This window comes from Poromitra crassiceps (assembly GCF_964638095.1).
Source record: "Poromitra crassiceps genome assembly, chromosome: 17".
Taxonomy (NCBI): Eukaryota; Metazoa; Chordata; class Actinopteri; order Beryciformes; family Melamphaidae; genus Poromitra; species Poromitra crassiceps.
Window position 1 is genome coordinate 37,167,850 of NC_139635.1, and position 24,288 is coordinate 37,192,137.

The 24,288-nt window shown below is 43.2% G+C and overlaps 1 protein-coding gene and 1 pseudogene across 2 annotated transcripts in view; both read left to right on the forward strand.

Annotated features, from left to right (window-relative positions):
- LOC310792164 (vasoactive intestinal polypeptide receptor 2-like) overlaps positions 1–24,288 on the forward strand; it is a gene marked incomplete at both ends in the record, with an annotated part of 70,029 nt that overhangs the window by 8,968 nt on the left and 36,773 nt on the right. Inside the window, one exon of the mRNA XM_083653887.1 lies at positions 13,045–13,135. Coding sequence (XP_083510013.1) covers positions 13,045–13,135 — 91 coding nt within the window. The remainder of the gene's footprint in view (positions 1–13,044; positions 13,136–24,288) is intronic.
- LOC310791987 (magnesium transporter NIPA2 pseudogene) lies at positions 9,530–10,573 on the forward strand (annotated as a pseudogene). The gene has a single exon. The product of its transcript is annotated as a magnesium transporter NIPA2 pseudogene (transcript).

Here is a 24,288-nt window from a genome sequence, read left to right on the forward strand (position 1 = left end):
ACAATATTATTTGAAAATTATAAACAGAAATGGTCAGAAGAAGTTCTGTGTAAACCAAAATTGAGAACGTATAGTCTGATTAAACACATTTATCACCCAGAGCACTATGTCACCCTTAACCTGAGCAGAGCTCAGAGGTCAGTTTGTGCCCAGCTGAGATGTGGTATCCTGCCTCTGGCTCTGGAAACCGGGCGCTTCCACTCAATTCCTGAGGAGGACAGAAAATGTCACCTGTGTGATCTGGGAGAGGTTGAAAATGAAATGCACTTTCTGTTCTACTGTCCGTTATATCACAATCTTAGACATAGGCTTTTCTGTAAAATTTCTTTTGATGAAGGTCCTGATCTGTTTTCTATGTCTGATGATTGTAGACTTCAGTACTTGTTTACTGAAAAAGTGTTCCAGGTTGCTCAGTTTGTGTTAAATGCCTACCAACAGCGTAGGATGGTACTTTATGTTTGAGATATAATCTTTTCCTTCATTGTCTGACATGTTTGGAGATGTATCATATTCTGTTCTTTCATTTTCTTTTTCTTGCTCCTGTATGCTTTGAAACTAGTGTCTTGTAAGCCCATGTGGGCTGGGCACCTTAAGGTGTATGACACTTTGAAAAATAAATAACTAACTAACTCACCTCAATATATCTGAATGAGAATGGATTCTATGAGTCAATGTTTTGATCATCCAACAAGTGTTTACAGGTTTTGCTGCTTCCTGCTCTTCCAAGAAAACATTGAAGAAGCACTTAGGACTCCACCGAAGATACTTTTTGAGATCTGAGGCTATTCATAAAACATCCGGCGCTGTAGGGTTGGAAGGCCAGGCCAATGCTGCTGGGGAAAACATTGACATTTTTGTAAAGGGGCACAGTGAATGACGTGTGTGTGTGTGTGTGTGTGTGTGTGTGTGTGTGTGTGTGTGTGTGTGTGTGTGTGTGTGTGTGTGTGTGTGTGTGTGTGTGTGTGTGTGTGTGTGTGTGTGTGTGTGTGTGTGTGTGTGTGTGTGTGTGTGTGTGGGAGGGGGGGGGTCACCAGGGGCCTCTTCGTGAAGCCGACACTGTTTATTACAGTACAACAGCCATGGACAAAATAAATGAAACCGGAATCATCCCCCTATATTATTTCATAGGTAATAACATTGGATATTTTTATGATATATTGATTGCCGGACTGGAAATGTCCCCGATTTTCATTTAAGAAATCTGGTCACCTTAATCTAGGGTACACATACATGAACAAGTAAGTTTCAATACAAGTAAGAAAAGCGGCACTCTACAAGATTAGCAATCTTCAATGGCACCACAAAACTAAAATCACATCACGTTCACATCATGTTCTACAGGAGAACTTAGAATGCACACAAATAACTTAGAAGACATACGAAAAATAAAATTCAGTTTGCAAAGGCCAGCACAGAAAGTCATCATACACAACTGTTACTGTAAGGTAAGAGCATTTACAAGCTCTCATTATTTAGTTCAATGATGTTCATCATGTCTTCATTTATAATTAGACGTTTATGTTTTCTTGTGTTCCTATGTCTGAACACAAGAAAACATAAACCTCCCATTATTTAGTCTGTCAAATATCACCATTTGAGTGATAGGCTAAGATAGGGGGTTGCGGCCGTTGATTGGCTGAGACCTGGCTAGAGGGCGGCCCTTGCTGAGTGAGTCAGACATCATTTCCCATTGCCGGAACACTTGCGAGTGTAAAAGCCAACCGTTCCGAACCACATAGACACAACACACGGGCGAGGATAAACTCGGACTCCAGGCATAGTTGATGACGCAAGTGCACTCTGTTCTGTTTCCGAGCGCGGAAGAAATGTTGTAATGTGAAAGCTGACCAGCGGGGGAGAGGCGAGGGGGGCAATCGCTCCCGGGTGCTCAATGGGAGATAATCCTGTCCGTTTAGCTCATAGAACCCTTTGGCTCAACTATGAGCCAGAAAGCTAACGTTATGCTGGCAAGTCAATAAGTCAATAACATTGCCTACAGTTGACAAACTGTAGCCTAAATATAAATTGACTGTATGTTTAACAACAAGACTAGGTAGCTATCCAATCATTGTCCCCATATCAATATCAAGATTTTCACAAACAAACGATAGGCCATCTGTAGGCTACGCTCAACTGCAGCCTGAAGCAAATGGGATGTAAGGTGATGCTTATGATACAAAAGTTCAGAGGGGCAGACAGTGTAGGCCAGTGGTTCTCAAATGGGGGTCCGTGAAAAGTTTTCAGGTAAAAAGAAAATGCTACATGTTACTTATTCCTTCTCAAACTACTTCCTACATGGTGCTAGTCCAGGGGTGGGCAACTATTTTTCATGGGGGGCCACATGAGAAACCCAGATTGTTGCCGGGGACCGAACAAATATTGTCATGCTAACCCATGGATTTTTGCTGAGGGCTGAACGGCGCCAGCGCGAAAAATTTGGGGCATTTGAAGCCAGGTTTAGAGGAATCACTAATTTTAAATTAACAATTGTGATGTCATTATTCAGTCTTAACCACCAATATTTGATCCTTTTCTCACTCACTCCTATGTCACCACCTGCTCTCCCTGCAGGGCTTGAAATTAACTTTTTTCACCACCTGCCAATATGGCTGCTAGATTTTAAAGTTACCAGCCAATTAGAATTTCCACTAGCCGAAATGTTTTTCTTGAAATAAACCAGAATATGAGTGGGTTCATTTAAGCATTAGTATCAGTAAGTGGCCCGGGATTCTCAAAGCCTGTGTTGAGGGTCACACAAGAACAAAAATGCACTCTTGAAGCTACATTAGGAATAGCAGTGTATTAGACAAATGTTATGGTAACATCAAAAGTGCTTACAGAGCCAAACCGCTTCCTCCTCTTGCTAACTCTGATCACTCCACTGTTTTCCTCTTGCCAACTTACAAAACTGTGTTGAAGTCTAGCAAGCCGCTGCCCAAAACTGTGCTGCAGTGGACAGAGGATAGTGTGGAGACACTAAAAGGGTGCTTCTCATGCACGGACTGGAACATCTTCAATAACTTGGAGTTAAATGAGGCAACAGAGACAACCTCCGACTACATAAACTTCTGCATCGACAACGTGGTCCCAAAAAAGAACATTGTCCACTTCCCCAACAACAAATCATACATCACAAAGGACGTTAAAGCATGCATCAACAAAAAGAAAAATGCTTTCAAAAATGGGGACAGGGGGGGTGTGGCCGCAGCCCAAAAAGAACTGAACGAGATGCTGAGGAAGGCCAGAGGGCGTCACCGGGCTGCTCTGGAGGAGAGTGTCTCTCCACCATGAATTCTAAGAGGTTATGGGAGTGCATGAAAAGTATTACAAATATGAATCCAAACCGTAAGCACATTGTCACTTTAAATGATCTGGAGAGAGCTAATGAGTTGAATGACTTCTTTCTTAGATTTGATTCCGACTCGGCAGCGGATCTTAATTCTGATTTTAATTCAGTTGCTTTTCTCTCTTGTAGCGACTGTGACCGTCTGGTTATTGACCCACTACAGGTACAGAGCATCTTTAGCGAGGTAAGCAATAAGAAATCCACAGGGCCTGACGGCCTGCCAGTTTTCGTGCTAAAATCCTGTTCTGAAGAGCTTACAGCGGCCTGGTGCCCGATCTTTCAACAGTCAATAGATAGTCACACTGTTCCTGCTCTGTGGAAAAAAATCATTGATTATTCCTGTACCCAAAGTATCTTGTCCTGCTGTGAATAAGGATTTCAGACCTATCGCTCTTACATGTGGGGTTATGAAATGTTTTGAAAGAGTGATAGTCAAACAACTTAAAACAGAAATGACTCCCTGTATGGACCCCTTACAATTCGCTTACACGGAGGGTAAGTAAGCACTTGGACTCGAACCCCAAAGCTTATGCACGCGTTTTATTTGCTGATTTTAGTTCTGCGTTTGACACACTCCGACCCCTGCTGCTAGTTCAGAAGTTGGTTAAGATGAACATAAATCCGTTCATCATCAAATGGTTTTATTCTCTTTTAACACATTAAGTGCCAGAGACGACCTAACTCGTCTTACATAATCCAGCGCTTAAGTGCCAAGGACGAGCTAACTCGTCTTACATAAACATTTTTTTTTTTTGACGGTGGGACATCAATCAACCCCTTTTACATCTTCGAGATAACTATTTGGAGCAAGAGCATGTGTGTAATCTATTTTACCGACCACTAAGTGGCGACAGAGACCGAGAGAAGCCACCGCCACGGGACCCAAAAGCAGCCGCCTCCCGCGGAAATGGCTTGGCGATTTTACAGTCAGAAGCCCGGACACACACACAGAACGGACAGAGATCTCTTCCCCCCAGAGCCGCGGATCAACGCGCGAACACACACACACACACACACACACACACACACACACACACACACACACACACACACACACACACACACACACCGCGGAGCAAGCCATTCAAGGAAATGGCTTGGCGATTTTACAGTAATCCATTTCAGACTCGTCCCCGCACACAGGCAAGCAGGCAGGCAGGCACGCAGACAGACAGGCAGGCAGCACAACGCGCTTCTGACACGCCCGCTGTTAGGAGGAAGGAGGAGAAGACACACGGAGGGAGGAGTTTGAATGAGAGGGGTGTTTCCTGTTGTTATGGAGGAAATTACTGTTCAAAACTATTGTTTAGAATGTCTGACGGTCTTACTGATGCCAAAAATGAATGGTTAAAGTGACTGTTTCACAAAAAGCCATTTATCTCTGAATAAATTTCCAGACGCTGAAACCATGCTGTACTCAACGGCTAATATCTACATAACTACTAACTCTGCAAACTAACTCTTTTAGACAGAGAAAGCACACATTCTATTAGTTATTTTTAGATGATTGATGTTCATGAATTCTTAACAGAAAAGAATCCTCGGCTGTTCTAAAATGAGCCAGAATCGTCAAAAACACCCCTGGCACAACTTACCTACAGGAATGAAAACATGGCTGGCATTCAATGTGTTAACAGATAGGACTCAACAGGTCAAGGTTAATTCCTCCCTCTCCAATGTCAAACACTGCAGTACCGGCACCCCCCAGGGGGGGTTGAGCTCGCCCTTTCTTTTTACTGCTTATACAAACGACTGTAGGAACAGCGATCCTTGTAACTTCGTCATCAAGTTCTCTGACGACACCATTATTTTAAGTTTGTTGAAGGGAGACGACTGTCCTTCAGTCTACCACAGAGAAATTGACTCTTTCAAAGACTGGTGCGAGAGGAATCACCTCATTTTAAACGCAAAAACAAAACCAAAGAAATGATCTTCGATCCGAGAACAGTTAGGGTACATGACCCCGTGGTCATAGGGGGCAGTGCGATCGAGCAGGTCAGCTCGTATAAATATCTGGGGATCCAAATGGACCACTTGGTAAAATGGGACGTCCATGTAGACTACCTTTGCGCCAACGCCTGCACTTCCTACGCAGACTCAGACTATTTGGTGTGAGCACAACTATCATGTCCACTTTTTACAACGCTGTGTTGGAAAGCCTGATTCGTTATGGCATGGCGGCTTGGTTTGGGTCTCTGACCGTCCAGCTCAAGGCAAGAATTCTAAAAAATAGTCCACACAGCCTTGAAAGTGATTGGAAAGAATGAATCGGCGACGCTCCAGTCCATCTTTGAGAAAAAGGTGATCCGCCTGGCTCATAAAGTCTTGACTGACCCTTCCCACATTTTATTTTCGGAATATGAGTTGCTACCATCCGGGAGAAGATTCAGAGCTAGCAAACACAGGAGCAACCGCTATAAGCTCTCCTTTCTCCCCACCTCTATTGCACTGTTGAACAAACAGCCTGCTCTTCCTCCAGGTGTAGCACTCCAGTTAAGTTAGGTAGGTATCCAAGAAGAAGCAATATTTATAGCCTTGTTTGTTTGTTTTTGTTTTTTACTGCTCTTACTTTGGTCTTAAATATTCTCTTACCTCTTAATCCTATTTTTATTGGTTTATTCTTTTACTCTTTTATTCTTTTATCTAATCCGCTGCCGATTTTATTTATTTTTATTTGATTTTTACTTTTATGATTTTTATGGTATTATGGTTTTATTGCTTATTTTATTCTTCCCTTATTAATGGGTTTGGATGATTTAAACACACTATGCAATAGGGCATGTGCAATCTTTGCAATAGTGCAATCTTGTGCCTAGCTGGCACTCTTCCTGTGTTTAAGGGCAATGCTGTGACTGTGACCGTGTTTGTTTTTGTTACTGTGTCTGTTACACCGATGTTGGTACAAGCACTTTTTGTCCAAGACAAATTTCCCTCCTGGGACAATAAAGTTTATCTCATCTCATCTCATCATCTCATTAAATAAATCCAAAACCAACAAGTTAATTATTTAAATTTCTACTTCATCATTTCTTACACATGAGATTACTTTTAGCCTTTTAGTCATAAATATTATTGAAAGATATTCCATATTCCAGACTGAAATGCTATAATAGAAGAGTATTGGCCAGAATGACATGAACATTTGGACACTTATTCAGCGGGTATCTTGCATGTTGCGCTCAGGTGCACTGTAAAAAAAATATATATATCTTTTTTTTTTTCCTTTTTTTTGCAATTCCATCGCGGGCCACACAGGGGGCGCCCGCGGGCCGCATACGGCCCATGGGCCGTATGTTGCCCATGTGTGTGCTAGTCTATCAAAAATATCTTGGCTGTCATTGATTGTGTTGCATAGTGGTTTTCTGTACTGTTGACAAATTGTGATATTGTAAGTCGCTTTGGACAAAACAAAAGTGTCTGCTAAATGACGTAATGTAAATGTAATGTAATAAAAAATATATATACATATATTATTTTTTGCAAAATCTTCATGGTTCAACGAAAATATTTTATGCTTTAAATCTAAAATGGTTCATGGATTACATTCGAATAACAAACCTATCAAATTAAAAGTCAAGCACGTTACCGTGGGAACAATGAAGCTTAGCCCAAAATCACAAATCAGAATGAGGGGGTCCCCGGTATATTTTCTATCTTGTAAGGGGTCCTTGGCTGAAAAACATTTGAGAACCTCTGGTGTAGGCAACTTGTTGCAGCTTGTGTTACAGTCGCCATCCTGTGGTGTTCAGAGGATGAGGCAAGTTACCGTACTCATTTTAGATACAGGCTGATTGTATGTAGCCAGCGCAATACGGTGAACAGATTCACTGGAGTGTCTCTCATCAGGAATGAATGGACACCCTGCAGCCAATCAGAATCAAGTATTCACCCAGACCATGGTATAAAGAACTATTATAGCCTAAAACCCCTACAGGCCTTATAAAACATCTCATTAGTGACATTCACTCTGCCGTCATGCCTTCTAGTCAAATGGTTTGTGCTCTCTCTGCTCTGTCTGTCTGTCTGTCTGTCTGTCTGTCTGTCTTTCTGTCTGTCTGTCTGTCTGTCTGTCTGTCTGTCTGTCTGTCTGTCTGTCTGTCTGTCTGTCTGTCTGTCTGTCTGTCTGTCTGTCTCTCTGCTCTGTCTGCCTGTCTGTCTGTCTGTCTGTCTGTCTGTCTGTCTGTCTCTCTGCTCTGTCTGTCTGTCTGTCTCTCTCTCTTGTCTGTCTGTCTGTCTGTCTGTCTGTCTGTCTGTCTGTCTATCTGTCTGTCTGTCTGACTCTGCTCTGTCTGTCTGTCTGCTCTGTCTATCTGTCTGTCTGTCTCTCTGTCTGACTCTGCTCTGTCTGTCTGTCTGCTCTGTCTGTCTGTCTGTCTGTCTGTCTGTCTGTCTGTCTATGTTTTTAAGTCAATTGGGGGTTATTGGAAAATTCTTTACAGAGCAAAAATGAACATGAATGCCATATTATGCAGATAAAACCAATGGAGGTAAAACACAATTGGGATTAACAGTCAACTCAACTGTCAGTCTGATTATGAATTACATTGAGAAAATCAAATTCAAGTTTATGAATTGTCCCAAAAGGGTGATTTGTGTTGCAGCAAGCATAAAAACCACATAGTATCACCTATACAAAACATAAAAACAATACAGGACAAAAGTTGACAGTACAAGTAGGCTAGTGTACACCGTAACCCTTCAGCACCTCGGCATTTCAAGCTAAATGATAATACAATAGTGGTACAATAGTTTTTATCGCAGTTTTGTTCTCTTCATGTATGTTTTGACGGTTGCACCACCCGACACTTTGGATGTTAGAAAACACAAAAATTCCAGAAAGGAATTCTAAATTCAAACAGATATTGTAAAGTAATTTATTATATTAAGCTACATGGCTTTACGGGGAGGTAATGTATAGGACACCGACCTGACACCTACATGTACCTCCCATGTATTTGCAATGAGTCCTGCTTTTTTTACTTTCTCCAATCCATGCCATCTGATGCAAGAATCCCTCGTGGTGTTAAGCTAGAGAGAGCGCCTACATACAGTAGAAAGCTGGCAGGGATGATAGAGGACAGAGGGGGTGAGAGCAGGTATGTCCGCCCCCAGGAAGTACTGCCATCCAATAAACCCCTCCCACCCTCCCATACTCGCTATTGACACTTAGCCCACATCTCATCCAACTGTAAGACAGTACAGTATGTTTGCATTTTTCAAAGACCAGACATCGATATTCTGTCGGGGTAAAACTAAAACAAAAAACAGATCCCCCAGTCATCAGTGATCACACCTACGCTAAAAAAAAACAGTGAATACGCTCTACAGCTAAACTGAAATATTGCTTCAAAGGGTGGAAAAGCTCACAAAGCATTTTCCAAGCATTTGCATTTTCCTCTCCTGTAGCCCGCTAGTATTACTGCCCATCAGTGTTGGGAGTAACTAGTTACTAAGTAACTAGCTGGATGGACTGGCAACGACTGACGTGACAACTGATGTGACGACTGACGCCATACTGGACGCGATCAACTGATGTCATGACTGACGTCACGCTTGGGCTTGACTGATGTCACGGGTTGATCAGGTAATGCTAATATGAAGGCCTTCCTGCTTGAAATTGGGTTGAAACCTCACTTCAATCATGAGAGACCAGTTGGTAGGTTTAACAAGATACTTTATTTAGCAAATGGCATGCATGGCAAGTACTTTGGCGTAAGATGGCGCTTCTCTTGGAGGCGAGAGGAGGGCTTCTGTATGAGCTAGGATAGAGAATCCGCCGCTACAATGCTACTGAACACAGGTTGCTATAGCAACATATAGACTGTGTTTGGTCCCCCCCCCCCCCCCCCCCCCGAGTGGGAAGTGCAGCGTGAACGCCTTGAAACCTACGCCGGTCCGAGTTGTCATGAACGCGGTATCAGTCTATGACTGATGTCACTGATGATGTCTCAATGTCTACGACATCATTAGTGGGTATGACATCATCAGTGATTTATGGCATCACTCATGACATCACAATTCAGCCTATGACACCACTGATGATGTAACAATCCTTCCAATGTCATGAAGCGGTGTCATCGCTGGTGGATGTGAGGAGCACTGTGATGCTGAGCCAATGGGTTCTTGTCGAGCGAACCCCGCTGGACTGTTATTTGGACGGGCCTGAATTGTTAGTTTGGTCAGCATCTGCAGTGTTTGGTGGTAAATTTGACAGACTACATCAGTACATCCAGCCCCACTATGGGTCAGGACCGGGGCAATTATGATTTCTACATTGGCCTTGGATTGGCCATCAGCGCCAGCATCTTCATTGGATGCAGCTATATCCTGAAGAAGAAAGGGCTTCTGAGCCTGGCAAGGAAGGGATCAATGCGGGCAGGCCAGGGTGGTCATGCATATCTAAAGGAATGGCTATGGTGGGCTGGTTTACTAACTATGGGGGCGGGGGAGGCAGCCAACTCTGCAGCATACGCCTTTGCTCCTGCTACTCTGGTCACCCCGCTGGGAGCCCTCAGTGTGCTTGTCAGTGCTGTCCTGTCCTCGTACTTCCTGACGGAGCGCTTCAACCTGCATGGAAAGCTTGGCTGCCTGCTCTCTATCCTGGGCACCACCACCATGGTAATCCACGCCCCCAAAGAGGAAGAGATCAGCAGCCTTGAACACATGTCCAGGAAACTGGTTGCGCCGGGCTTTTTGTGCTTTGCCACAGTGGTCATCATTGTGGCGCTCATCTTGATATTTGTCGTGGGTCCCCGCCACGGTCAGACCAATATCCTCGTGTACATCACGATCTGCTCAGTAATCGGGTCACTATCGGTGTCCTGCGTCAAAGGCCTGGCTATTGCTATCAAGGAAGCCGTCGCTGGCAAGTGTGCAGTTGGAAACCCGTTGGCTTGGATCCTGCTGCTGGGTCTGGTGGCCTGTGTGAGCACACAGATCAACTACTTGAACAAGTCTCTGGACATATTCAACACCTCCCTTGTGACGCCCATCTACTACGTGTTCTTCAGTACATCTGTCCTCAGCTGTTGGGCGATCCTCTTCAGCGAGTGGGAGCACATGGGCACAGGCGACGTGATCGGTACCCTCAGTGGCTTCCTCACTATTATTGTGGGTATTTTCCTGCTTCACGCGTTTAAAGACAGTAGCATCGGCTTGCCCTCTCTTGCTGTGTCCATGAGGAAGAAGAAAGACAAGCCCTTTCCTGCGGCTTATGGGGATGGGTAGCTATGGACTCCTACGGCATGACTCCACTGAGGACATGGACAGATAATTGGGCGTGGCTTTTGATAGCATTTCATTCCTCCGATGACCGCCTCATAGGACCATAAAGGGACATGTTGCAGCACCATAATGACTCAACAACCATGACATAAGGGATGAAATAAATCATTACTGGCTTCCCGGCGAAGCTAAGCAGGTTTATTTTTTGTCAGGGACCATGTGCAGGTCTGGCCTAGGATACTCCTTGGATGGGAGACTAGTGCCGGAAGTGGTGTTGGAGGTCCAGTGAGGAGGTGCTCTTCCCCTCTGGTCTGATGAATAATCTCCACAATGCCCCAGGGCAGAGACAGGGACAGGCTTGCATAATTTATTTTTACCACAAAATGTGACTTATAATATACATGTACAGCTATATTCACAGTTTATACTGCTCACCCAGCTCTGCACCGATCAGCACACCTTTGTCCGCCATGACACTCTCGCTCGCCCACCCGCACTCACTCCGCTAGTTTACCGTTAGCCAGTTAGCCTGCACAGTGCAGCAAAAAAATCTCTTCAATATCAATGTTAAAATTCAAGACCGAGGAGGTGAGGCTGAGATCAAGAGAGGCTAGTCTTGAGAGCTACAACACTGTTTTCTACGGTGGCTGCCTGGTGACATCAAGATATTTTTATTATTGCGTGGCCATGCATTAGTATCTCCTGGCCACGAGATACTAATGCGTGGGAACGAGATAAGTAAGGCGGGGCCACGACTTACTCATCTCGTTGCCACGCATTAGTATCTTGTGGCCATGAGATACTAATGTAACCAGACGCTGCCAGATGGACAGTTTAGCTTCACATTATGTTTCACTAAACCAGTCCATCTGGCAATGCAGTAATCCAACCCGCTGACGGAGGCGGGCACTTTTTCCAAGCTACTTGGCAGGTGATTGGATGACCCATCTGTCTATCACCGCTGGTGCGTGTTGACTTCAACCAATCAGATCGCCATGCCTCTGACGTCACGTTTGCGACCGGAGGAAGGTGCCTGTGCCTGTAAGAGATCTCCGTGGTAGCCTATCATTGATTGAGTCCTCACCGTCCTCATCGTCGTAAAGTCGCCTTCGAAGCATGACGTTCGATTATAACGAACTAGTTGTGTGGCTTAGCCTTCCCAAATGTTGAGGGTCGTTTTATAGAATTTAATACATTCTAAAAACGTTACATTCAATTTCATTCAGACTGCCGGTCACTTCCGCGGCGGCAGCCATGTTGACGAGTGAAAAGAACTACAAAACCATGTACCCACTACTTGCCCAGACGAGCCTAAGCCCGCCTCGACGAGGCGGCCATGGTTCCGGTTTCTAAGCCAATCATCTTAACTGCCTGTGCATGACAAGATGGATTACGTCGAGAGAATCTCTTTTGATCTCGCGAGGTTATCCATCTTGCAAGCAAGGTTAATACTAATGCGTGGCCACGCAATAATAAAAAATATCTTGATGTCACCAGGCAGCCACCGTAGTTTCCCACCACTGACCACTTGTGTGAAATTAACAGTGTTGGGGGTCGTTACTCAAAAAAGTAATATATTACACATTACACAAAATAAGTAATGTCTTACTTTACTTAATTACTCCATGGAGAAAGTAGTTCATTACACTACTCGTTACATTACTTTTGCATTACTCCGCAAGATCGACTGAGAGGTAAGGTGAGTTAATGAGCATATCTGCACCCCTCAAAAGTTGTAGACCACACTGCCATTTCCCCCCATATGCCTTGAACTCCTATGAAAATTCGTGCCACAATGGGATCGGCTGGAGCGATTACTGCCTCTGATCGGCCTGAACCAACCAATGGTCACTCCTCATGCCTAAACCTAACCAATCACTGCTCCCCGTCCCACCCACCAGCCCATCCATTCTAGAAATTAGCGACTTTTACAGTCAGCTATTGTTGTCTTGCATAATCGTGCACATTTTATGTTTTTTCCATAATCCTGCAGATTCAGCCCCGATCCTGCTGATCATTGAAGAACTTATGTAATGCAAGTAATGACATAGAGTTTGATTTAGTAACTGTAATGTGATTACTGGAATTAGGAACAGTCATGCCTTACACTACTCATTACAGACAAATGTAATGTGATTGCAGTAATGCCTTACTTTGTAATGCGTTACCCCCAACACTGGAAATTAATTTTTTGTGATTTTCTTTTTTGCATACATTGTTAAAATAGGTGCACTGAATAACCAGGGATGTGATCTAAAATAGAGAATATAAAAAAGTTTAATTTCAGCTAGACTTTAAAGCATGAAGTATAGATGGTGTGTAGGGAACAGTTTGAAAACTAGCTTATTTCCTGTTAGCTACTGTATTAGCAAACACTGCAACAGGAAGTAAGCTAAGGGCCACGGCAATTTAGAATGTTTATGTTGTCAAGTTAAAACCATCTATATTGTGAATGTTTCCTTGTTGTTCTCCAGGTGAGTGGGCGGCATCCGACATGCAACTTCCTGCTGGAGCTGGAGAGAGAGCAGGCGGAGTGTCTGGACAGGCTGAGGGAGCAGGACTCCAGTAAAGGTCACGTTCATTAATAAAAGCCCAGTCCGCACACTGCACACACCGCACAACATGAGTCTGTAAAGCCCAGTCCACACACTGCACACACCGCACAACATGAGTCTATAAAGCCCAGTCCACACACTGCACACACCGCACAACATGAGTCTATAAAGCCCAGTCCACACACTGCACACTTTGCACAACATGAGTCTGTAAAGCCCAGTCCACACACTGCACACACCGCACAACATGAGTCTGTAAAGCCCAGTCCACACACTGCACACACCGCACAACATGAGTCTATAAAGCCCAGTCCACACACTGCACACACTGCACAACATGAGTCTATAAAGCCCAGTCCACACACTGCACACACCGCACAACATGAGTCTGTAAAGCCCAGTCCACACACTGCACACACCGCACAACATGAGTCTGTAAAGCCCAGTCCACACACTGCACACACTGCACACACCGCACAACATGAGTCTGTAAAGCCCAGTCCACACATTGCACACACTGCACAACATGAGTCTGTAAAGCCCAGTCCACACACTGCACACATACCGCACAACATGAGTCTGTAAAGCCCAGTCCACACACTGCACACACCGCACAACATGAGTCTATAAAGCCCAGTCCACACACTGCACACATACCGCACAACATGAGTCTGTAAAGCCCAGTCCACACACTGCACACACTGCACAACATGAGTCTGTAAAGCCCAGTCCACACACTGCACACACCGCACAACATGAGTCTATAAAGCCCAGTCCACACACTGCACACATACCGCACAACATGAGTCTGTAAAGCCCAGTCCGCACACTGCACACACCGCACAACATGAGTCTGTAACGCCCAGTCCGCACACTGCACACACTGCACAACATGAGTCTGTAAAGCCCAGTCCACACACTGCACACACCGCACAACATGAGTCTGTAACGCCCAGTCCGCACACTGCACACTTTGCACAACATGAGTCTGTAAAGCCCAGTCCACACACTGCACACTTTGCACAACATGAGTCTGTAACGCCCAGTCCACACACTGCACACACTGCACAACATGAGTCTGTAAAGCCCAGTCCACACACTGCACACACTGCACAACATGAGTCTCTGTAAAGCCCAGTCCACACACTGCACACTTTGCACAACATGAGTCTGTAACGCCCAGTCCACACACTGCACACACTTTGCACAACATGAGTCTGTAAAGCCCAGTCCACACACTGCACACTTTGCACAACATGAGTCTGTAACGCCCAGTCCACACACTGCACACACTGCACAACATGAGTCTGTAAAGCCCAGTCCACACACTGCACACTTTGCACAACATGAGTCTGTAACGCCCAGTCCACACACTGCATACACTGCACAACATGAGTCTGTAAAGCCCAGTCCGCACACTGCACACACTGCACAACATGAGTCTGTAAAGCCCAGTCCACCACACACTGCACAACATGAGTATATAAAGCCCAGTCCACCACACACTGCACACACTGCAGAACATGAATATGTGAAGCCCCGTTTTTTTAACTCCAACTTTTTTTAACTTTTGAAAGCCAGAAATCTCAGCACCTGGCAAAGTAATCCTTACATTACCTCTTCTTCTTCTTCTATATGTTTTTTTTTTAAAGTCTTTATGCACATTCACACTATACGCCGAAGCAACGCTCAACCTAAGCTCAACCTACGCTGAACCCACAAGTTTCATTTCGGCGTCCTTGTTAACAGGCGAACCCCTTCACACCAGCCGTGCGCGCCTTGATCAAGCCGCGCTCAAGCACAGGATTCAGTCCTATTTTCCAAGCGTGAAGCTGCCAGGCATGAAGTCAATGGAAGTTGTGGGCGGGGTTGTGAGGCGCTGAGGAAAAGAGAGTGCTTCTTGTGTGACTGGTTAAGCGTGAGCTCAGCTTCAGCGTGCTTCAAGCGTGGCTTTGGCATAATGGTGTGAACGTGGGCTTAGAAAATGAGACATGGCTCTTCAAATTTGCAGCCCTGTGATCTGGCTGCTTGAAGGTCTTTCAAGTTAACTGAGGAAATCTTTAGATCATTCTTCACCAGCTCCCTCAGTCAGAAATGTAAGCAGTACAGACAGTGTTTATACGCTCCGACCCCAGCTTAGGCACCATTAATTACGGCAATACACTATTGTAAACTTAAAGATGTACTGCAATGTTCCATGAAAGGTATGAATAGTAGTACATGTATACTACTACACTAAAACCACTACTAGCCTACTGTAACAAGACTGTTCAAGTTACTACAGTCATGTACTGTAAAAAAACACAAGTCATTTCATAATGCATTGCAAAATATTATTTTTCTTAATTTAAGCGACACATCTTCCATTATGGAAAGTTTTTTTCTCTCCCATCCCTCCAACTTCTGTCATGAAATACTCTTTTTGTGTGTGGAAAACAACAGGATCTATTGGATTCATAAAATGTTTTACTTTATTATTATTATGAGATATGACTATGGAGTTTGCCTGCAATGGAGTAAACTCTGGTCCTGAACTTTTTCTCAATTTTTCAATTACACTTTTGTAGCTTTGTTAGATAAGTGCTATACACATTGTCCTGTCCTTCTCCTTCAAGTCCCTTGTCATATCAGTTTCCAAAAGATTTGATTTGATTTTTTTAAGTGAGGCCAGGCCAATATTTCCAATTTACCTTTCTAATTTACAAAGCCCTGCATGGCAAACCCCTTGCGGAACCACTGAACAAGAATCCCCCCCACTAACTTAACTCTGGCAGCAGTTTTTTTGGCCACAGGGGGCAAAATCGGAGTCGCATCACGCGCCTCAATTTAAAGTCAGCGCCCCAATTGGACCTTTTAATAAGTTTGACTGAGTTTTTGTTGAGATAATATTGAGCACTAATGAGACAATTATACACAGCAGGAATCACATTTCTTCAGCAATGAGTCATCCCAAAACGCAGCAGTACTGTAAACTCCTTTTTGTAAACACACATGTGTGTGTGTTTGGGACAGTACACATCTGTCTTACTTTACTTTATTTGTTTATTTGGACGGGACAGTGCATATTCATGAACATTACACAAGGCAACGTAAATAAGCCGGAGTTAGCAAGAATGCTAAATTACATCCGTAGTCCCCACAGAGAGACAGAAAAACGACAGAGGCAGCACCAGGACAGAACTAAACAGAACAATACAAAAAACAACATGAGCAATAACAAAACCAAAACGGATCAGAACTAAAGTAAACCAAAATGAACTAAACTAGGTTAATAAAACAAGACAAAACAAAAACAAGAAACATTACTTTTCAACACAACATGCCGTCATTTAGTAACAATACATATCAACTCAACATATATCGTTATTAGTATGCAAAGAGTTTTATTCTAAAAAGAGATCCATAATTTGAGAAATTTAACACCTAAAATATTGTTGACATTAAAGTAAAACTCACTATTTGATATTGAAGTTATCTATTATCTTTTATTTTATGAATACTGGCCAATGAACACATTGTTCCTCAGTGTTTGTGAATGAAACTTCATATCATATCATATATCATATCAACACAAATATGTTATCTCAAACTACATGGGTGTGTTGAAAATGAGACTGCTTGCTGTGTATAATTGCCCCAGTATTGAGTCAGCCTTGACATTTATCCAAGAACTCAGTCAAAGTAAATGATCTGATTAGATTGTTGACTTGAGAAGGTTGAGCACACCTCCTTTCTGCCTGCTGCCCGTGTGCAGCAATATGAAATATGCATACTAATCTGTATAATGGCATGGTTCCAGAATCTACAGGTCTAGTCTTATCTCTGAAGTGCACACAGCGCTTTCAAAACAAAATAATGTTATTCAGTATTTTCTCCATTTCAGGACTAAAACTTTATCCACACACTGTGAACTTTGACATTTCTGCAGAGTTAACCAGGGTGAATTTTCTCTCCAGTGATGGGAGCAGCAGGTCCCCTTGCTGTGTTAATTAGGGCTCAATGACGCAGTAGAGAAAAAGTAATAGCATGGCCGAAATCCTCAGCGGGGGGGGAACTGACGGGAACACAGTTTCTGAGGAGTTGTTTTATGCACTTTGAAGAGTGAATTCAGCTGCAGCATCAGCCACTTGGTGAGCGCTTTTGTCCACAGCACCTACGGTGAGCGGTACAATCTACTGATTGTACCGCTCACCGTCAATGAAAACAACCTACGAGCCTCAATGTAAACAAGGAACAAAATCCCACGTAAACCTCATTAGGCAAAACAATGGATGGAAGAACTGCCAGCGCCATTTCCTCATTAAAAGCAATGGGAAGCGACTTAAGCGTTGCAGCTTAAAGGCACTGTGTGTAAGATTCTGCACTATTAAATATCCCCAAACCAATAACTTGTATATATAGAGGAGGTATAGTGATTTATTTCTGTGTTTACAACTAAGCCACGCCCCCTCCCTGTGTTGTGATGGCCCTCTGTCCTTCCCCTCTAACATCCCGAATCAGTTTACATAGAAACCCCTCCCCCGAGAAGCCGACCTAGTGAGCCCCTCCCAGCCCACAGCCCAAAACAGAATTTTGTAGACCAAGATGGCGGAACCCTGATGCGGGCATTCCTGACTTTTACATTCCGTGATCCACCTTATATATGCGGTTTCATACTTTAGCCAAATCGCCGCCGAAAAGAAATATCTCAGACCAGAGTCAACCTTGCCGGTCTGGCTTTCACTAGATGGAGAGCCCTACGAGCAGCTATATCTGGCCTGCAAAGTGACTCGGAGCTGCCGTGTTCTCCTGTACACAGTGGTAAGTAACGTTATCGCGTTTGCATGTCCCATTTCAGTAACGTTACGCATGATAGCGAAATGTACAAGTTGTTATCGATATTGTGAATTTGTTCTGTGAATGTTGTAATCACTTGGCTAACTGTTGCTTTTCACGGCTATTCAAATGACTTTACACTGCTAGTGTAGTGTGTACGAACGACAAGCTAATCAAATCCTGCAGGATTTGATTAGCTTGTCGTCCGTGTATAACTTATACACAGACATTCTGGTGACAAGCTGACATGAATGACATAACGTTACTTCCCATTACAAATTTCGCATGCATTTTCTGTTTATAATTACGTCCAGTTGCTGTCACTATGACGCAGAACGGTATAGTAATGTGTAAACACTTAGAAAGGCCATGGAGAAAAGCTAGCTTCGCTAATGTTAGCAGTTTGTTGTTATCTCACTAAGCAACGTTACATTAGAAAATAGCTGTAACACCGTCCAAACAAATCAAGGTTTGGTAAAAGTATCTAATTCATGACAATGTGGAGGAACCCTGCCTTGATATCTACCAGCTACAAAATAGATGATTCAAATTAATACTAAACACGTTTCCATTTGTCTGATTTTCAAGGTGCCAGTCATCCAGTCATCCAGAAGATGACAAGATAGAAAACAAGTGGACCCACCATTATGATATTTGAGATGGAGAAATTGTGCTTTTATAGCAAACCTGTATAATACATGTTCTATCATCTTTGATGTTTAGATGTTTGCTGTCTGCAATCTTCTGTACACCAATAAAGTTGATATGACTTCATCCATGTCTCTTGGCCACTATTCTCCATTGTAACATTAGATTTGCCTAAAGCTGAGTGTGTCTAGCTACAGTAGCCTAGTGCCTACCAGTATTTGTGTTTCTGTGTATATATAGCCTACTTTATATAATAGACAGTGTATGTGATGTTTCTCAGTACATTGATTTCACAACTTCGTTTATCAGAAAAAATACTTTATTTGCAAAACTAAAATATGGGCTACACCAGGATGACGTGACCAGTTCCATCAGCTATGCGGTTCTTCAGGATGTCGACAAGATCTGCTATCGTCCTACAGCCGACCTTCCTCTCTGCGACCCTGTCTCCTCTTTGTCCCACTGGTGCTAGCCTGGGCTTCAGGCATACAGCTTGGTTTGCCTGCCTATAAAATACAGCAGTGATTCAAGCGTTTGAAATTAGTTTGAACAACTCTAACAATGAGAAAATACTAGCGTTGCACTATGAATACATTTTGGCCATGTCTTGGTATTAGCAGACGAACAAAAACACAGGCTAAGCTACTCACTGTTGACAGACAGCTGTGGTTAGCTAGCGATGTCCCCAACATTGAATTGAAATCATCCTAATTTAGCTATGTCAACCTGGTTTTAGACAACGTTTTGCCTAACTGTACTTAGCAATAGGGCAGGCTATGCAAAAGGTTAGGTTACAATGTAACCTTTTCAAAATCCATGTAACCATTACATGGATTTTGATCGGTTAGCAGATTATACAAATAAGTCTTACCAAGCGGACTATTGTCAATATCCTAAAGGTTTATGACTATCATGTGAAATTTGTCATTACTCAAGCCAAATACATAGCCTTCTGTAACACAGCTATGAAAAGCAGGTGCATATCTGTCTGTGGTGTGAAGTTGTGGAACGCTTTGCCGGAAGACTTAAAAACCAGTAAGAATGTGTTGATCTTTAAAAAAAGGTATAAAGACATGATGTTGGAAAATTACAGTCTAGTTCCTAGGTAACTGAATGATGTAGGGGACAGGAGGAAAAAAAGAAAGAAAGAAATAATAATAATAATAATAACAATAATAATAATAATAATAAAGAAAAAAAGAAAAAAGTGTATGTATAAGTATATATATATAGATATAGGTATATGTATATATATATATAATAATAAAAAATAAAACAATGAATATAAAATGTATGAATATGCATGTATGGATTGTGTTTGTTTTGTTATTTGCTACCCACTGGTTTTTGACTGTTGTATTGTTTGTTTATTTTTTTGCTTTTTTTTTTGTTTTGTTGTTGTTTGTTTCTTGTATTAGGATATTTTTTCCTTGCAATCCTTTGTTGTTTATTTGATGGCAAGTAAGGACAAGGTCCAAAATGTCTGATCATGATGATCTTATTTTAATTGTAAGAAAAGGGGGGGCTTCACATAAGCGTTTGCTTCTGCCCCAAACCTTTGGTTATGACCTAAGTGTATGCTTGGTGGTGGTGGTGGTGACCAATAAATTTTTTTCATTCATTCATTCATTCATTCATTCATTCATAGCCGAGATGCATTCGTGCTTGTTTTATGTACTTACGTCTGCAGTAGGTAGGCTATGCACAAAATAGTTGTTTATATCTCCGTTGCTTGGGAGGGAGGGAGGGAGGGAGGGAGGTGGGGGAACCAGGAAGTGCTGTGCGCTGGTGGGTGGGATCGAGATTGTTTGGGTAAACAAGTTTTGTTATGGTTTGAAATGGCGACATCTAGTGGACAAAAAAATCACACACAGTGCCTTTAAGCGGAGCGGAGCACTTTCAAAAGTTGTCGTGCATATGGAGAAAGTGAAAGTGCTGTTGGAGAAATAGGACCAGGGGTGTAGTGGAGGGTAAACGCAAAAGCGCAGTTTACCCACCTCTTTGAAATGAGGCAGAGAGTTTACTCACCTATTTTCAGATCAACTGTATCAATCAATGAGGGGAAACAAGGTGGGTGTATAACTACTCACCTAGGATAGTTTACCCACCTGTGTATTTACCACTACACCCCTGAATAGGACGTTGTTAACAGTGAATTTGTGTTACCGCAACAGTGATCTTAAAGTCGAGCTGAACCCAAAAATGACTTTTCTTTTCTTTTAGTTCAAATACCTGGGTATGCAGTGCACCTATTTAACTCATTGAGTGCCAGCCACTTTTGGAAAACGGATGCTCCCAGTGCCAGCCCTTTCAGGGTGCCGCGTCTATGTGCCGACAGGCCGCAGTGCCGACAGGTCGCAATGCCGATAGCCCACAAGCAGAACCAGCTGAGCGAGGCGGCGTGCAGCGTGTCGGTGGAGCTAACCTCTCCCAGCCCCCACGCCAAACCTAACCTCCCCCCATGCCTAAACCTAACCTCCCCCAGACCCTAACCCAAAACCTAACCTCTCCCACCCCCACGCCTAAACCTAAGGTCGGCATTGTGGGTGGTCGGCATTGCGGGTGGTCGGCATAGCGGGTGGACCCCCCCTTTCAGAGCGTTTTCAGTGATTTCTTGAGGCCCACAGAATATTGTGTGATATTACTATGTAAACACCGAACACGCACAAAGAACGAGGAGACTCTATTGTATCATCAGCAAAAAAAAGTTTATTGATACCATTTTCCGGCTCCAGCATCGGTTTCCGTTTCATCACGGGGCTTCTTCTGCTGTTTTTCCTCACCTTTCTCTAATCTGGAGAGCACTGTCGCCACCTAATGGGTCCGTAAAATAGGTTATACACCTTCAATAGCTCCAATATTTGTACAGGAGATGCATGAGGCTTTGATCCACGTCCCAACGTCAAAAAACGCATTTGACGCCGATCGACGTCATTGGCACTCTACGTTACTATTTGATTTGACGCCGATCGACGTCATTGACACTCAATTTGTATGCAAAAAAAAATCACAAAAATATAATTTCTTTAGTTTTTCGCACTTTTTCACATCAAAAGTTCATTTTTCAAGATTTCATTGATAACAGCAATCTACAGTTTGCTAACGTCACCTAGTACTATCAAATTTCGACCCCATTTCAACCAATCATATCACGACATGCAGCTGTCAATCAAATCTTGATTTCAGGATAATTTTCTCTTCCAAATGAAGTAGAAAATTGCGTCTAGTGCCTGTCATCTGGCAGAATTCCTATCCCATAAACTAACTACTAACTTGGCCAATTGTATGAAACATGAACAAAAAACAAAAACTATAATCTCTAAGAATGCAAAGAAATGTAACTGGCTCGTTAAAACGCGCATTCCAGGAATATCGTATTTACAGAAATAGCGTGAATGGCGCGCGCTTGAGAGCGTGGTAGTCGGGGGTCGCCCCTCGGAGATTCCAGGCGGGCAGGCAGCACTCATGCATTGGATTGTCCGCTCGCTCCGCACGAAGCAGCTGGCTGCCTGGTACTCTGCGGATCCCACTCGCGTAGCACGACAACAGGCTGAATCCCACTCGATTTGGGGGTGGAACACGCCATGATTGACCAATGCCAAAGCCGACAGAATTGTCAAATCAAATCATCGACACCGTATATGGTCCGCCTCTCAATTTGTTTTCAGTCTGAAACGGACTCAGATGCACGTGACGAACGGGTTCACCTCGACTTTAAGGACAATATGGATTATACCGGACATGTATTGGAAATACTGATGAGCCTTTCCTTGTTCCACAATATGTTTTGTCTGCTAGAAGCTACCCAGCTGATTACTGAGCTATAGCAGCAGCTGCTAAGCTAATGTCAGGTGACATTATCATGATTCACATTTTATTTCTCTGCGCTCCAGGCAGCATCTTTTCCATGCAACAAAAACGCTATATATTAACAGCCCCTTCAAGGAAAATCAGTCTTTTTAAAGGATTAGTTCACCCAAAAAAAATTATTCAGTCATTATTCTCATGCCAGTACAAACTTGGATGAAGGTTTTTTTCTTCATACAACTTCATACGACGTTCTGCTTCAAAAAGGGCAACAAATGTCCATAAAACGACTCCATAAAGCTTGTGTAGTATTATCGAAGCCTGCTACCTGACGATCACTCTATGAGTGGAAAACTACATTTCATGAAAATCTGAGTTTTTCCTCCCACTCAGAGTGATCGTCAGTCATTTTTTGGACGTCACCTTTTTTTGAAGCAGAACATGCTGCTCCCCATCCACTGCAATTATTTGGAAGAAAGCTCCTCCAGCAGCGAGCCTGGAGAGTGTGAAGAAAAAACACTCAGACTCAGTAAGGACACTTTGAATCAAACTGTCATAGGAATAATCCTGCGAGGTGGTGATGCAATTCTCAGTGGGGATGCAGGATTTGACATAACACCTGTTACTCTGTAACACTTTAGGTGCCACCACCGTGTAATTTGGTGCCGAGTTCGTTCAGGCTGCATCAGCGTGCTCCGCGCTCAGTCAACTGCCCTTGAATAAATAAATGAATAAATAAATATTTATTTATATACAGTATATATATATATATATATATATATATATTATTATATACATCACTGAGGATACGTCCCAGTTGCATCCATGCGATGTTTTCTCTTTATAAGTTAGCCTGGCTTAGCCTAGCCAGTGACTCATAGGAATAGACTACGTGACAACCAGGAATAGACTAGTGACCACTGGAGAGACAGTTGACAGCCGGAACAGGGACGGCACCCGGGAGCAGTATGGGTTAGCGCCCCAGCCTGCGTCTTCCGTGAGGAAGAAGCCCAACAATTCATTCAAGCCGCAAGTGGAGTCTGCAGTGCCACCAATTACTGGTATATATATATATATATATATATATATATATATATATATATATATATATATATATATATATATATATATATATATATATATATATATATATTACACACATATATATACTTTTTATTCAAGGGCAGTTGACTGAGCGCGGAGCATGCTGATGCAGCCTGAACGAACTCAGTGTTCCTAACAGTGTCTGTGAAAGTGTGGAGACAAAACAGCGGACACATACTGTACTGTAGGAGATAGATGGGGTGGAGTTCACCCACAGTGAGCCTGGCTCTGCATCCGAGCCACTTCCCTCCCATAGGTATCTGTTTCAGCTCATCCTCTTCTCTTCCTCTGTTGTCCTCTCCTCTCTCGCTCCTCTCTTTCCTTCTGATCCTTTCGTTTCCTAAATCCTTCCATTTCGTCTCTCTCTCACTCACTCTCTCTCTCTCTCTCTCTCTCTCTCTCACACTGTCTTTTCTCTGTCTTTCTCCCCTCTGTCTCTCCCCCTCTCCCTCTCTCATTTCCTCATCCTTTTGTTTCTGGTCTTTGTTTCTCTCTCTCGTTATCCTCACTTGTTTGTCTCTCTTTCGCCGTCCATGTCTGCTTCTCTTCCTCTTTTCTCTCCTCTCATTCATTCTCCTTCACTCTCTCCCTCTATTTCTCTTCCTCTCTGTCTCTATCGGCTTGCCTTGTTCTCTCTCCCCAACCCAGTCGTCAGAATACAATGTTGGGAGTTTACATGTTTGCAAACCACGGATAGTATCTCAATGTAAATTTGAAACTAAATGGCGGTTAATTTAAAAACCATGTTAAACGCAAATAAAACCACTTCAACAACTTTTGATATGTTCA